Source organism: Plectropomus leopardus, chromosome 8 (genome assembly GCF_008729295.1).
Source record: "Plectropomus leopardus isolate mb chromosome 8, YSFRI_Pleo_2.0, whole genome shotgun sequence".
NCBI classification, from domain to species: domain Eukaryota; kingdom Metazoa; phylum Chordata; class Actinopteri; order Perciformes; family Serranidae; genus Plectropomus; species Plectropomus leopardus.
Window position 1 is genome coordinate 19,519,935 of NC_056470.1, and position 13,802 is coordinate 19,533,736.

At 39.8% G+C, this 13,802-nt stretch overlaps 2 protein-coding genes across 2 annotated transcripts in view; one reads left to right on the top strand and one right to left on the bottom strand.

Annotated features, from left to right (window-relative positions):
* The window catches only part of LOC121947360 (leucine-rich repeat-containing G-protein coupled receptor 6), a 49,028-nt gene extending 39,804 nt beyond the window's left edge, over window positions 1-9,224 (top strand). The window contains exons 14-18 of the mRNA XM_042492377.1: window positions 644-715; window positions 1,268-1,393; window positions 4,429-4,583; window positions 6,596-6,676; window positions 6,802-9,224. Of these exons, the coding sequence (XP_042348311.1) occupies window positions 644-715; window positions 1,268-1,393; window positions 4,429-4,583; window positions 6,596-6,676; window positions 6,802-8,048 (1,681 nt within the window). The 3' untranslated portion in view covers window positions 8,049-9,224. The remainder of the gene's footprint in view (window positions 1-643; window positions 716-1,267; window positions 1,394-4,428; window positions 4,584-6,595; window positions 6,677-6,801) is intronic.
* Window positions 9,225-9,236: 12 nt separating this feature from the next.
* On the bottom strand, window positions 9,237-13,670 carry ube2t (ubiquitin-conjugating enzyme E2T (putative)). Its single transcript, XM_042492420.1, has 7 exons — window positions 13,551-13,670; window positions 13,145-13,257; window positions 11,947-12,016; window positions 11,114-11,219; window positions 10,909-11,007; window positions 10,384-10,467; window positions 9,237-9,563 (listed from the first exon to the last, which is right to left on the bottom strand). Exons 2-7 carry the CDS (start codon window positions 13,251-13,253, stop codon window positions 9,447-9,449), a joined length of 585 nt encoding a protein of 194 aa, XP_042348354.1. The 5' UTR covers window positions 13,254-13,257; window positions 13,551-13,670; the 3' UTR covers window positions 9,237-9,446.
* Window positions 13,671-13,802: the final 132 nt, after the last annotated feature.

Consider the following 13,802-nt stretch of genomic DNA (forward strand, 5'->3'; position numbering starts at 1 on the left):
ACAAAAGAATCAGACTTAAAACAATATAGGTCGAGCTCTATTTTTAAGGTACTGTCAAAAACCTTAGATTTGTAAACGTTTTGTGAGGTAGGAAATAACTTAGCCCTATTCCTTAGTTTGGTGAGGTGACATCTGCATTATTACAGAGGAGTGGAAATGTATGGAAAATGCCCATGTAATGACAGTGAGTAATAGACCGATTGAATGTGGAAAAACTGAGAAATGTTGAAATTGCTCTTATTTTTCTTGAGACACCTCAGGCTGTTCATCATCTGTTTGGTTAAAGGGTGAACTTTTTTAGAATGAATGTCTTTACAGTAAAAAAAAAAAAAAAAAGGTTATTATGCAATGGTTTTATTGGTGTGGTCCACTTGAAATCAAATTGGGTGGTATGTAGCCCGTGAACTAAAATGAGTTTGACACCCCTGATCTAAATGAATCAGTATGTGGAGGGAAAAATCAGTCATAGTCTAATGAGATGTCATAAGGAGACATTCATCTTAAGGAGGGTCATATGCCAACAAGGTTTGGAAGCAATATGACAAATTACTGACATCTAGTGGTGATCAAGGCACAACATTCAATGTGTAATTTCAGTTCCTTTCTGTCCATTTCACCTCACTTTGAACGATTTTTCTGACAGTGATCTGAGCTGGAACACGATCGAGTGGATCCACCTGGATGCATTTGCCTCACTTCACTCTTTGATCAAACTGTGAGTAAACACAGATACATTACCATCACTAAGACTCCTCTTACTTTAATCTGGTCCTTCTGCAGTGTCCCTCTCACCCCCAGAAGGCACACAAAATATGCATCTTTAATTAAAGTTAAGCTGTATGTCAGAGTGTTCTCCGTATACAAACACTCCACACTTGACTCTGTGTGCTACGGAAAACGTGTTGCCTTTGGCTGAGTCTACAAAGAACACTGATATCCATTTATTGTTTGAAAAACCCCTCTGTGTGGCCAGGAGATTCATCTCAGGTCATGCCAATACAAACTGATTCATTGTGTGAAGACTGGTTGAAGTATGTGCAGCAAAACAAGCAGATACACTACATCTGACAGGAAGTGTTATCTGGAGGGAATCTGATAGAGCCTTGTCTGAACAGTTTAAAATATCTATGAGACAAGGCCTTTTTGTTACCAAGGATGACCTTCGGCAATATGTGAAAAGAAAACATTTTGTGAACACCAACTTGGCCTGATCTGACACCCACCCCTCTTCTGTTTCTTTCTCAATTTCCCTCTGTATTTATCTCAGGGACCTGACTGAGAACCGGCTCAGCTCAGTACCTGTTGCAGGTTTGGGGGGTCTCACCCATCTCAAGCTGAGAGGCAACACAGAGCTATATGAGGCCTTCAGCCCTGATTACTTCCCCCGTATGAGGTAATATACAAACACACCACCATGCATCCTTTTCTTCTTCAAAGGGATACTTCGCCAATTTTAATCCAGCTTTGCATCAAAACAATACGTGTAGATGAACTGTGGCAAACTTTTCTCCATCTCAACAGTGCCTAGATATCCCTCCTTACCCCGCAAATCTCCTCCAAATGATGTAAATTACATGATGCAATTTACATCATTTGGAGGAGTTTCGCTGGCTCTTGGGGCTGTTAATCGACCTACAAGCTGTACTTCCGCATTTTCGTACGGCTCGCCAACCATGCTGCTGCCACCATGCAGCCAAAGAGTATAGAGCAGGGGCGGGGGACCTTTTTCCTACCGAGGGCCATCTCAGTTTATATTAAATCTTCCAAGGGCCACACTACATTTATGGACACATATGATGCAACGGTTATAGGTTTTGATAATATGAAAAACCACAATTGTCGCGGTTTCACGATTACTACAAGTGAATTAAACTCCTTCAAAAACTCTCCTTTCTGTGTGACGTTTCAGCTTCTTAGCTATTAATTCACTCACCACAAAACTTGGCCTCCAGACATTGTCTCTGTCAGTCTGTGGTCTTGAAAGCTTGTTTTTTGATTGTTGGGCACCCCAACTCCGACGAAGAGTGTTAATGTTATCAAAACGCATTTGTCCTTTCAGCTCGTCCAGTTTAGCATGTTTCGAGCTGTAACGACGCTCGAGACTGGCCTTTTTCATCACTGCCAGCGTCACGCCGCAAACTAGGCAAAGTTTGCCTTTTACTTCGACAAAGAAATAATCGTCTGTCCATTTCTCCTGGAAAACGCGGTATTCTGCATCCAACTTCCTTTCCTTGGCACCGGCCATGATGCATATCAATTGTGAATCAATCCCCGATGTTGTCGCGCGATGGCATGTAACCTCACGTGTTGAGTTCACTGACCCTGAACCTGACTCGGACCCCCGACATGCATAGGTCTCAGTGTTATCTTAGGAAAGTAATTGCTATCGACATTTTTATATATATATATTTATTTTTAAAATTGCGTGGCGGGCCTGATAAAATGGTCTCGTGGGCCGTACACGGCCCGGAGACCAGAGGTTCCCCACCTCAGGTAAAGAGCATATCAAGAGACACACCGCCCCTCTCTCCATCTCTCAAACTCGGATACAATCAAACGGTTAAACTGGGCAGAGCTGATCGAATATAAATCAAACTCATGTTACTTCATTCATTTTTCTGTGCCTTAAATTCTCCTAAAAACGCACTTTAATGCTGTTTTGCTGTAATGGCGAGAGATCGTGAAGAGGAAGTGGGCACCACACTGCTTCCTATAGGCCTACAGTAAAACGTGGAAGCCGAAAAACAATCAAGTTTAATCGCATAGTAAAAGTACGCGGCGCTGACCAAAAATAGACCAAGATTCTGTTACCGAGTTGCATATTTCTCGCCTCAACTATTTTCAGAAACATGTTTTAGTTTATCATTAAACTGTTACACGAGATCCGGCCAGCCACCATTGTTTCACATGGACCATTTCACATAAGGTAACGTAACCCACGAGCGGAAACGTCTGATAAGGCGTGTTGCATTCTGGTGGTTGTAGGTTTTTTTTACCTCTCGAGCAAAAACAGCCCTTTTTCAGTTTTCTTTGATCACATTGCACCAATTTCAAAAGTATTTGCAAGTTTCTACTACATAGATGGCCTAGTTTTATGTTAAGACCCCTTTTATATGAGTGAAATACTTCTTCAATCTGTATTACCTTGTACTTTGGTTTCTCATCAAAAATGTACTTAAGATAATAACTCCAGGTGTGTAACCTGTGGCGATAAGGAACAATGCATCACTTCCAAAACCTCCAATTATCCTTCCTCTCACAATTTTCTAATAACATCTTTAATTTACCAAAAGCAGCCAAGGTTGACAATAAACTAATCACACCGAATCCCTGCATGTCATTCCTGAACTGAACTTCAACAATGAGGAAGCATTTGTCAGCAGCAAGTTAATTCTTGTTACAAAGACCCCTGGAGGCCTGGAAAGGTGCAGTGAAAAAAGAGAGGTAGTTTCAAAGACATAGGAGATGGCATGTGATCAAGCGGCAATGTCAGCATTACTGTAGAACATTGTCCAAAACAGAACTCCTGGCAGAAAGCCATTGCAAAAGCATGTGTATAGTAAATGTTTGTGTAAAACCATTCACAACAGTCAGCTGGTTCAGACTTCAGCTATGTTTTCCTTAGGGATGCACAATAACATTGAGATGTCATCGGTATCGGCAGATAATGGCTTTTAAATGAAATATCAGTATCAGCCAACATGCTGTATTCTGCCAAAATCACAAATAGATTTTTTTGATTAAGTGAACATATACAAAACATCAACACTAAGTTGAAGTATTTTTCTTATTTTGCACAATGAATGAATATTACATACACTGAAAAGCATTGTATTTCATGTCTCCATCTGCTGGTGGGCCATCACGATAAGAGTATTCATAATATGATGTTAATTCCACTACAGAAGAGACTTGATTACTAAAATTAGGTGGGGACAAAAGTAGATATATATATACTTCAAAACATCACTCTTGTGCCTGGTTGCTATGCTGTCTGTAATATTAGATCAGCTGAAGTGCAGCTGCACATACAGTATCCATCTTTTCAGCAATATGGATCTGTGCAAGCATTCATAAATGGCAGTTAAATCACTGTCCCGTCCAAAAGATTTAAACTTTTAGTATAGAAGAAGGTCAATTTAGGTATCTACACATCTGTCTTTATTTGTATTGCGATAATGAACAAATACTGATGTTAAAACGAAGTACTAATTAGCCCATTCCTAATTCATAAAGACTTGAAGTTGCTTTGAAACATTTATGTGATTATCCAATATTATATAAGAGCTAAGCTTGTACGGCTCAAGCTCACATTAAAATGATCATGCAAGTTTGAAGGTTTTGTTACTATTCCTTTTTGTTAAACCATCTGTTGTGGCATTGTTTTCCCTGGTCTATTATGAATACTCTTCCATCTGTTTGTTGCAGGGTAATAGAGATGCCTTATGCCTACCAGTGCTGTGTGTATGGTTCCTGTGATAGCTACAAGCCAGCCGGCCAGTGGGACACAGAGCAGAGCAACACTGATGAAGACTTACACAAGAGGACTGTACCCATGTACCCTATCCACGCTGACACACACTGTAAGAAATTACGCCATTACGAAATTATGCCATTGCGAGCATATATGTAGTGTAAAAAACACAGGGCATGCCTGTGACTAGGGGGCTAAGTAATAGACACAAATCTGAGCCCCATGTCTGTGCTCATTGCCTAATTATTGACACAAGCCCACTTGAAACATGTCAGAGCTTTGCTAAAACCACAGCTACCTGGCAGCTGACGCACACTTACATGAGCATTGACCCTTCCACGCAATCCCGTGGCAGGTATAAAATATAAAAACCAATAAACTGAACCTAAGTTGAAATTAAAACCATTAAATCTGCGTCATTAAAGCTTAAAATAAACAACTGGTGGGTGCACCATAGATAGAATAACAAAAGATGATTAAAGCATGACATAGTGCTGATTAAAATTTATTCACCTTTAATTGTTAGAAAAACATGATGATCAAATTTCATGCAAGTGCTAATTATCTTCAACAGTTTGTTTTATATCATTGCAAAAGAATGTTAGATCACGTCCTTTGTTGTGCCAACCCCCTGAAGCCATTGCCACGGTGTATACTGTGTATATGTACACATGCAGAATAAAGGCTCATTTATGCTCAACCTTAGATACGCATATGGACACAGACAGAGCCCTCTATCCATACTTTCCATAGTTTCCTAATGTCTGATTTGAGCAAGTTTTCTGACAGGGTTCCAACCCCTTTTTTTACCAATGAATTTCCTTAACTTTTCAATAGCATTTTATCTGATTTCCAAGACTTTATTCAATTAGTTTTAAATAGGCAGGCCCATATAGTGATACAGCCATACATTACTAGACACACATCTCCCAGGCTTTTACAAATAAGCAATCAAAAGAACCTCTTTACTTTACTTACTTGTTTGATTTGATTTGTCATAAATAATTCTGAAATTTGTCTGGCATCCCAGGAAATCAACTGTTTCACCTAATTACAGAAATACACAAACTTAACCGTACAACAAAATTATAGAATAATAACTCTTTTACTATATACAGGTTGGAGTAGTGCCATCGGTTGACTGTCTATGCCAACAGAAAGGACGCATTAAAATATTCATGTCCAAAGTCCTGCCCTGGGGCCCATTGTGGCACTCAGACCTATTTTAAATGCCTCTTGGCTTGTCATTCAAAATGTACTTTATGTTTTATGTTATCACTTTGCATTTTTTCCATTCACCTCACAATGGCAGGACTATTGAACGATTGTTTGTAGAGCTGCACCGTGTAAGAACTACTAAGGCGGACTCAATGTGTTTTCATAGCAGACAACAAACAAGCATCGAACGGTAACCTAACAGCAGACATATCCAGCCAGGTAGCAGACATGGCTACAGCTAAGTAGGGATGTAAAATAATATATTGCTGTGCTTGAATATTGTGATTTAATGTTTTTTTTTTCACAGTTTTTCTTTTTAATTCATATATCTTAAACCCTGGTATGCTAGATAGCAGTGCTGTAATTTTTGCTGTCTTTCCAACCTAACACTATATTCCTAATGTGTTATAGGGGCTGTGATAAATATAGGTGCAAATCTTCTTATTGCAGTAAAAAAAAGTAAACTTATCAAATTGTATGCATATGGTGAAATGATCTTTATTCCAGTTTTCCTTTAAAGTAGTTTTATTCTAAAAATACTACAATATATCACCTTGCCTTGAGTATTACAATACGGAATCATAAGCTGTGTCTTGGTATGTATTGTATTGCCAGGTTCTTGCCAGTACAGAGCCCTACAGCAAAGAAGTGTTAAATCGAAAGAAAATTCCTTTTCACTGTAAGATGAAACCGTTGTTTTGTTTTGGTTTTTTTTGTACGGGATATTTTCCCCAGATAACCCACATGATACGAGAAGTAGCAGGCCCCCGGGTATTTTTCCATTATTTAATCCGGCCCCCACACGAAAAAGTTTGGACATTTTCGTACGTACAGGGAGTATAAATGAGCCTTCAGCTGTTATAAAACCTCACACACATTAATCTTGACAATGCTTAATTCCAGATGACCCTGACCTGGAGGAGTTCCAACTAGAAATAGAGGAATCCAAACTACAGACCAGTGTCCAGTGCACACCCACTCCAGGTAACTTTAGTGGTGATGATCAAGCTTGCAAATTGTTTTGTCACAATTATAGTTCAAAGAATCTGAGGCGTGATGTCACTGTTTACAGATACTTTATCTAAAGCTGATGATTTGTGTGTTTGCAGGTCCTTTCCGTCCCTGCGATTCACTGTTGGGCAGTTGGCTGGTTCGTGTGGGCTTGTGGTCCATCACCTTGGTGTCTCTACTGGGGAACTCCCTCCTGCTCTTGTCCCTCTTCGGCTCACCCGGCTACCTGTCGCCGCTCCGCTTCACAGTGGCCTGCATGGGTGCTTCCAACCTGCTGACCGGTGTGTGCACATGTACCCTGGCCCTTGTGGATGCTCTAACCCTGGGAGAGTTTGGTCACCACGGTGCCCGCTGGGAGGGTGGTCCTGGTTGTCAGGCCACAGGTTGGGTGTGGGTGTTTGCGTCCGAGGCTAGTGTGTTGCTGCTGACTCTGGCAGCTGTGCAGTGTGGCGTGAGCGTGACATGTGCCCGTGCCTATGGGAAGTCCCCTTCCCTTGGGAGTGTGCGCACATGTGCACTTTTCTGCCTCACGCTCTCCCTCACCCTTGCTTCTCTTCCACTGGTGGGAGTTGGGGAGTACGGGTCCTCACCTTTCTGCCTTCCCTCACCCCTGCCACCGCCATCCTCTAGACTGCCATCCTCCCTGGGCTTTCCGTTGGCACTCATCATGATGAACACTCTGTGCTTACTGATAGTCACGGGGTCATACATCCGCCTGTACTGGGAGTTACTCAGAGGAGAGTGCGAGGGCCTGTGGGACTGCGCTATGATTAAACATGTTGCCTGGCTAATATTCACCAATGGCCTGCTCTATGTACCAGTAGCTTTCCTCTCGCTCTGCTCCCTCCTGGGTCTCCTCTCTCTGGGGGAGGAGGTGTTAAAATCAGTTCTCTTGCTTCTCCAGCCCTTGCCTGCCTGCCTCAACCCCCTCCTCTTTCTCCTTTTCACACGAGACCATGCTCAGTTCTTCTTCTGGCCTCATCCCAAAGCGCGTCCACAGCTACGCAGGGACCGCACCCTGGACTCGCTGGTTTCTGTGGAAACAGAGAAGAGCTCCTGCTCCGACTCATCCACACAGGTGTCACTCTCTGATGCCCTCTACAGTGGGGGGCCCTCTCATCAACCCCGACTGGACCCAATCAGGTTTTCCCACTGCTCCTCTACTTCCTCGGTTCCTCTCATCCCTTGCCAGATACCCACAGCCAGAGACAGAGACAGAGTGACAGACGGAGAAGGGAGCCTGAGCGACGATGAATGTCTGAAGAGTTTGGATCAAGATGTGATTCATAACACTTGCCCTCTGTATCACTCTACCATTACTCCATCTGTCACCTCTCATCCATGAGCCTCAAAGCTAGCTGTCTGAATAGCTGGTACACTACGGACACTAAAGGACATCATTGACACAACAGCAAGGCCATCTGTGGGCTATCAATCGTCCAGAGTGAGTCCACACAGAGACAGCAGAGTGCTCTAGAGAAGTCTATGAGAACACAACAAAGTGCCTCTGAAAATGGAGATTGCAACTAAAAGTTCCCTTCCCAGATAAGACTATTAAAGAAAATACAACAGTCTGTTCAAATAATGGACAATTTCAGACACTACCCAGTGGACTGCATCAGTCATGGACTCACATGACAAAAAGAAAGCTCAAATAAAAGCTGAATGGAAAATCTAAGCAATGGACAAATCAATGGTTTAGCCAGGGGGAATAAAGGTAGAACCAGTAGAATTTTAAGTGTAAATGTTTATACTGAAATGTGATCATGAGACATGCAGCTTAGAGGTTTCAGATTGTTTGGTTATATTTTAAGTGGACTTATCGTATTTGTTTGTTTTTAAAAATATATATATAAGTTCTATCCTATTGCTACAGTCTGTTTCAAAGAAAGGGAGTTATTATCAGACACACCAGGACATATTTTTTTTTTTACCAGAGTAAGCTAACATTTTTCATTCACAGAAATGTTATTGTCAGATATATTTCTTTGCAACGGTGTAATAGCTGGTATGAGAATGTTATTCTTTATGTGGCAGCAAAATGCAACAGGAAACACATCGCACAGTTTCATATGGTTTACATGACTTTCTCAAATATGCAAATTTGCCCATCAGGAGGCAAGCAGTTACACGGACTGAATGGGATGTAGCTATCTTTCCACAGACATTAAGAGTAGGCTAGCAATATGTACATAAAATGTAACTACCTCTGAACTAGCATGGTATTGACTCACTACAGCCTTATGATGTTTGTCTCCCTTTTTATATGATAAACAGCAAATATATAATTTTATATATTAAGAAATAAATCCTTAGTTTGTAAAGAAAAAAAAACTTTGCTATTTAGGATGTACATACTTTGTATACAACTGGTAAGCATATGTTTGAATAAAATTATCTTCATACTGTATATACCACCAGCCACTTTGATTATGCTGCTATTGTGAAGCACACCACCACACAAGAAGCCGAGGCATTTTTATGCAATACATAAAATAAACTGAATGTTGGCATTAGAGTGTAAAATAACATTTAATATCGAAACACAAACATAAACGTTATACATATAAATATGTGGGTATTTCTGGTTTAGGAAGATGAATGAATACATAGTAAATGGAAGAAGGTGTTAGCCGTGAATTAAAATTCAAATCAAAATCAAACTCCTCAAAATAAGACAGGTGTATAAGGCATGGTGACTCTGAAAAAGAGAGACCTGCGGTTCTGACAAGTGAAATGGAAACTAGGCACAGGTTTTCTTTGCTGGCTCTTCTGCCTCCTGCATTGCGCTGAAAGCCTCTCTTTTGCGGGATGAAACTTTCGGATCCGGAGTATTTTCTTTGTTGCCCTGCACCACTCCCTGAATAAAGACAGATACAAACTTTAGACAATGACAGCATTGCCCATATATGCTTTACCACATCGCAAAACTAAGAAGTATGAAATGTGGAGGTCAAATTTGAACATCAATCAGGTTGTACTTTGTTGCAAGTGAATATTAAATTAGTAAACATTCTATCGATGGACCACAGCACCACCTTGTGGTAAAAATATACCACTACACAGTTTACACAATAACACAGTAATGTACTATGGACCAACTGACACGGCTTCTACACATTTTCCTTTTCCAAAGTCCATACCTTTCCAGACTCATATTTCAGGACTTTTCTGTAGATTTTCATATTTGACATATGAGTACAGATAGATCAATGTTTATTATGTAAATTAATTGTTTTAAAATCCAACTGTTAAAATGTATGTTATATTCTGACTATGTATCATATTAATATTGCCAAATAATTGCGAGGAGATTGTAGCCAGGTACTGATGCTCATATAAATCAATTAACATTTACACTCATGTTATGGTACCTTAACATATTTAATAAATATATTATTGGGAAAAAGTCTGGAAACACAAATATTTTCCATACTCTCTTTTCTTTTTTCATATTTATCCAGACTGGGAAATTACCAAAATCATATTCCATACTTTCTGAAACTGCACAGGAACCCTGAATTGACAATAATCAAGCCACCCATTAAGAATAATGCGGACTACCTGACGTCAGTCAGTACATAATGAAATCAAAAAATTTAAAAGAGGAAAACTGTTTCAATCATAAACAAAAGGTTAATATGTTACAACTGCTTTACCCTAAGATCAGAAAGACTTACCAAGTTCTTCTGAATAGCGTGTTCTTCTGTCCACTTTTTGGCCTTCTCCGTGAACAGCTGTTTGTTGTATTTGAACTCTGATGACTGAATTAAAAAAATGTAAGCGTCTCTTCAAAGGCGTATACGGCAGAGATACACAATTGATCCCAGCATGACAATTCAAATGCTCTCTATTGCAATTTTAAGACTGCAGGAGGATTTTTTTGTGAGAAAAGGTAAAAATTTGAGAGTGATAATGATAAATTAACATGTTATTGTTGCGCAAAGCCTCTGGTTTGAAATAAAAATACATACTGTAGAGAGTATAAAATTCTTCTTAGGTATAATGTAATTTAGTTCTCATTCTAATGTCTAATGTCTCATTCTAATTTTTGTTTTGCAAAAGCTCTGTTGTCATTTTTTGTATTATAATATTCACAAAAGCAAAATAAACACCACAATTTCATGATGCAATAAAGTTTTTCTACTGTAAGAGATGTATGATACTTTAACATATCTTTGAATGCAAAATTATGTGTGACTCACTATATCCGCCATGAGTGGGTCGTCTGGATTGGGCTCAGCCATGAGCAGCTGAATGGAGGTGAGGACTGTAGAGATGTTTAAGGATGGCTTCCAGGCACCCTAAATATTAAAAGAAAAATGTCAGTAACAATTTGACAGCAGGCAAACAAAACCAGAATGGAAGTGGATGAAAAACTTTTTTTTTTTTTTTGGTAATTACGACAACCTTTGGTGGGAGTTTGAGGGCATCATGGCAGATGCGTCCTGAATTGTCGATGTTTGGGTGGTAGATAGGGGTCAAGAATCGCATCTTGGGAGGCTCAAATGGGTACCTAAAAGAGGAAAACAGCAGGTCAGTCCAAGTAGATAACAGTCAGTGTTTATAACGTGGAAATGAGAGAGAGAGAGAGAGAGAGAACATATCAATTAGAGCAGAGTATTTGTACTCAATACCTAAAGTATTGACTAAAATAAGTAGTGCTGAAACCCCAATTTTCCAAACAATACCTGCATTCAATCATTTTGTACCCATATATTTTTTTAAAAAGCTTAGCATTAAACTTAGTAATTAGTATGGTTTTGCTGGCAGCCAGTCACAGCAAGTTCTTCAAAAGAATGCACCATTTGTTTATTTGATTATTTGTTCAGATCCCCATTAGCTGTGCCCTGCAGCACAGCTTATCCTACTGGGGTCCATGTGTGATTGGCTCATGACCACAGCTGCTACAACCTGTCTCATACAGTATTTGCTGTGGTGAAGTCAGGTGTGATGCTTTTGACTGAGTTGTTTGTACAGTTATTTGATAAATATTTTAATAATTTGAACACTTTCAGAATGTATTTCTGTAATTATCATTTAAACGGGGAGAGTGGTGGAGCCATATTATGCAACTGAAACGCTCCCATTCACATGATGACTACCAACTGAAGTAGGAAAAAAGTATCAAATTAAGTACTTTATTGGTATGACTTTATGGAAACTGGTATTGGTACTGGTATTGGATATTTTTAAACAGTTGCCAGCCCTAATGTCAATGTTTATGCTTTGAGAACATGTACCTCTCAGGGATCTTGATCTCCAAGGAGAAGAGTCCACCTTCATATGGGGTCCCTGTTCCACCCACTATCTCTGTACAGCAGAGAAGGAGATAAAAAATGCCTGATCACGAGGATAAAATAGGCATTTAACTTGCCATATACACAAGGGTTAAAAATGGAAGGAATCCCAAATAAAAAGTGTGTTTGTAAAATGCATGCGTTATGTTTTCTTACTCATTTATTCAGTTTTGTCAGCCATCTGTATTAAGAACACTGCTGATTAAAAATGCAGAAAGGGAGTGTCTGTTATTTATGACAAAGGAGAGGATGCTGCAAAACAGGGGAGGAACTTCCGATATGGATATTTAAGTCAAGTCAAACATTAGTTGTAGAGCATGTTTAAAACTACTGCAGTTGACCAAAGTGCTGAACAGACACAATACAATGAGAAAACAATAAAAAAAAATAAAAATAAACATAACAGAGAACTGATTGCAGCCCAGAGGAGCATGAAACTGATCAAGGTATCATGCGCAGATCAACCGTATGTCAACAAGAAGAGGTGGGGTTTTTTTTGCAGTGATTGAAAGGTTTCTACGTTCTGAACCGTTTTTATATAGATGTTTGTATGTTTTTATGTCTACTTCAGGGAACATCCAGGAGCATCTGATCAGTGGACGTCAGTGCTCTACCTGAGATATGAAGAAACAACCTTCCCAATCCCAATCTTAAAATAAATCCTAAAACTTACTGGAAGCCAGTGGAGGGATGCCAGTACCAGCGTTATGTGGTCTTGTTTTCTTTTTCATGTTAAAAGATGCAGAAGAACTGTAGATGACAAAGTGACAACTGATCTACACCTACATACAAGAATTATATACATCTTTTAGATATCTGGGGAGGGAATTATGTTTTTTTGTTTTGGCTTAGGGGAGGGACATTCAACTTTAAGTGGTCATATTTTGAAAACATTTTCAATACCCTCAGAAGCCCAAAATCCACAAGGTTTTTTTTTCTTTTAAAATCTCCAAAATAGCATAACTTAGAAACTGTGAAATGTGGATATTTATACTGAATGGAGGGTTGTGCATTTTCCCACAGCCACTCGAGAAGGCTCAAGAAAGAAAAACTTTTTGTAGATAGATATATAGACAGACAGACAAAAAGTCATAAACCATCAAAAAGTAAAGTAGTCCCTTACGCTATATGAAAGACTTACGTGCCCGGAGGTCGTCTATCCTGTCCTCAGTCTGCCAGCATGTAATCCCAGGAGGTGGCTCGGTGCTCAGCATCTGAAGTTCACGCTTCAAACGGGAAGCTCTCTGCATTTTGCTACAATTAAGTAAATTGACACAAATCACGAATAATCACAAAACACCTGGCAATGAGAAGGGACCCCTCGTGTTTTATGTTCTTTATGACCAGCCGAAATATAGCCAAGTTAGCCCGGTGAGTTAATAAAAATGTTGCTTTTGATATCATAAACACCAGACGTCATTCATTTTGTAACGTTAGCTGTGCTGTTATCAACTCCGAGATGACGTTTTAGCTTGCTGAATGACACCGGCTGTCTTTGTGAGTGCAATAACAAAATAAGATATTGTTTACATGATACTAAATCTTACTTTAGTCTCGTTTTATCAACTGTCGTCCGCTTACAGCCCAACTTCACTTTTGGACTTGACAAACCCGCCTGAGAGAAGAGGACGTGAGCTGTGTTTTGGATTTCCCTCTCCTACGTCACCTCCCGTGTTCAACTTCTTCTTCTCCTGTTTTAATGGTGATTTGCACCCCACCGGGCAACGATCGCCGCCTACCGTTGAATAGCCGGTGATGTCTTTAAATGTACCACTTCAAACCCCTTTGAAACCTGGATA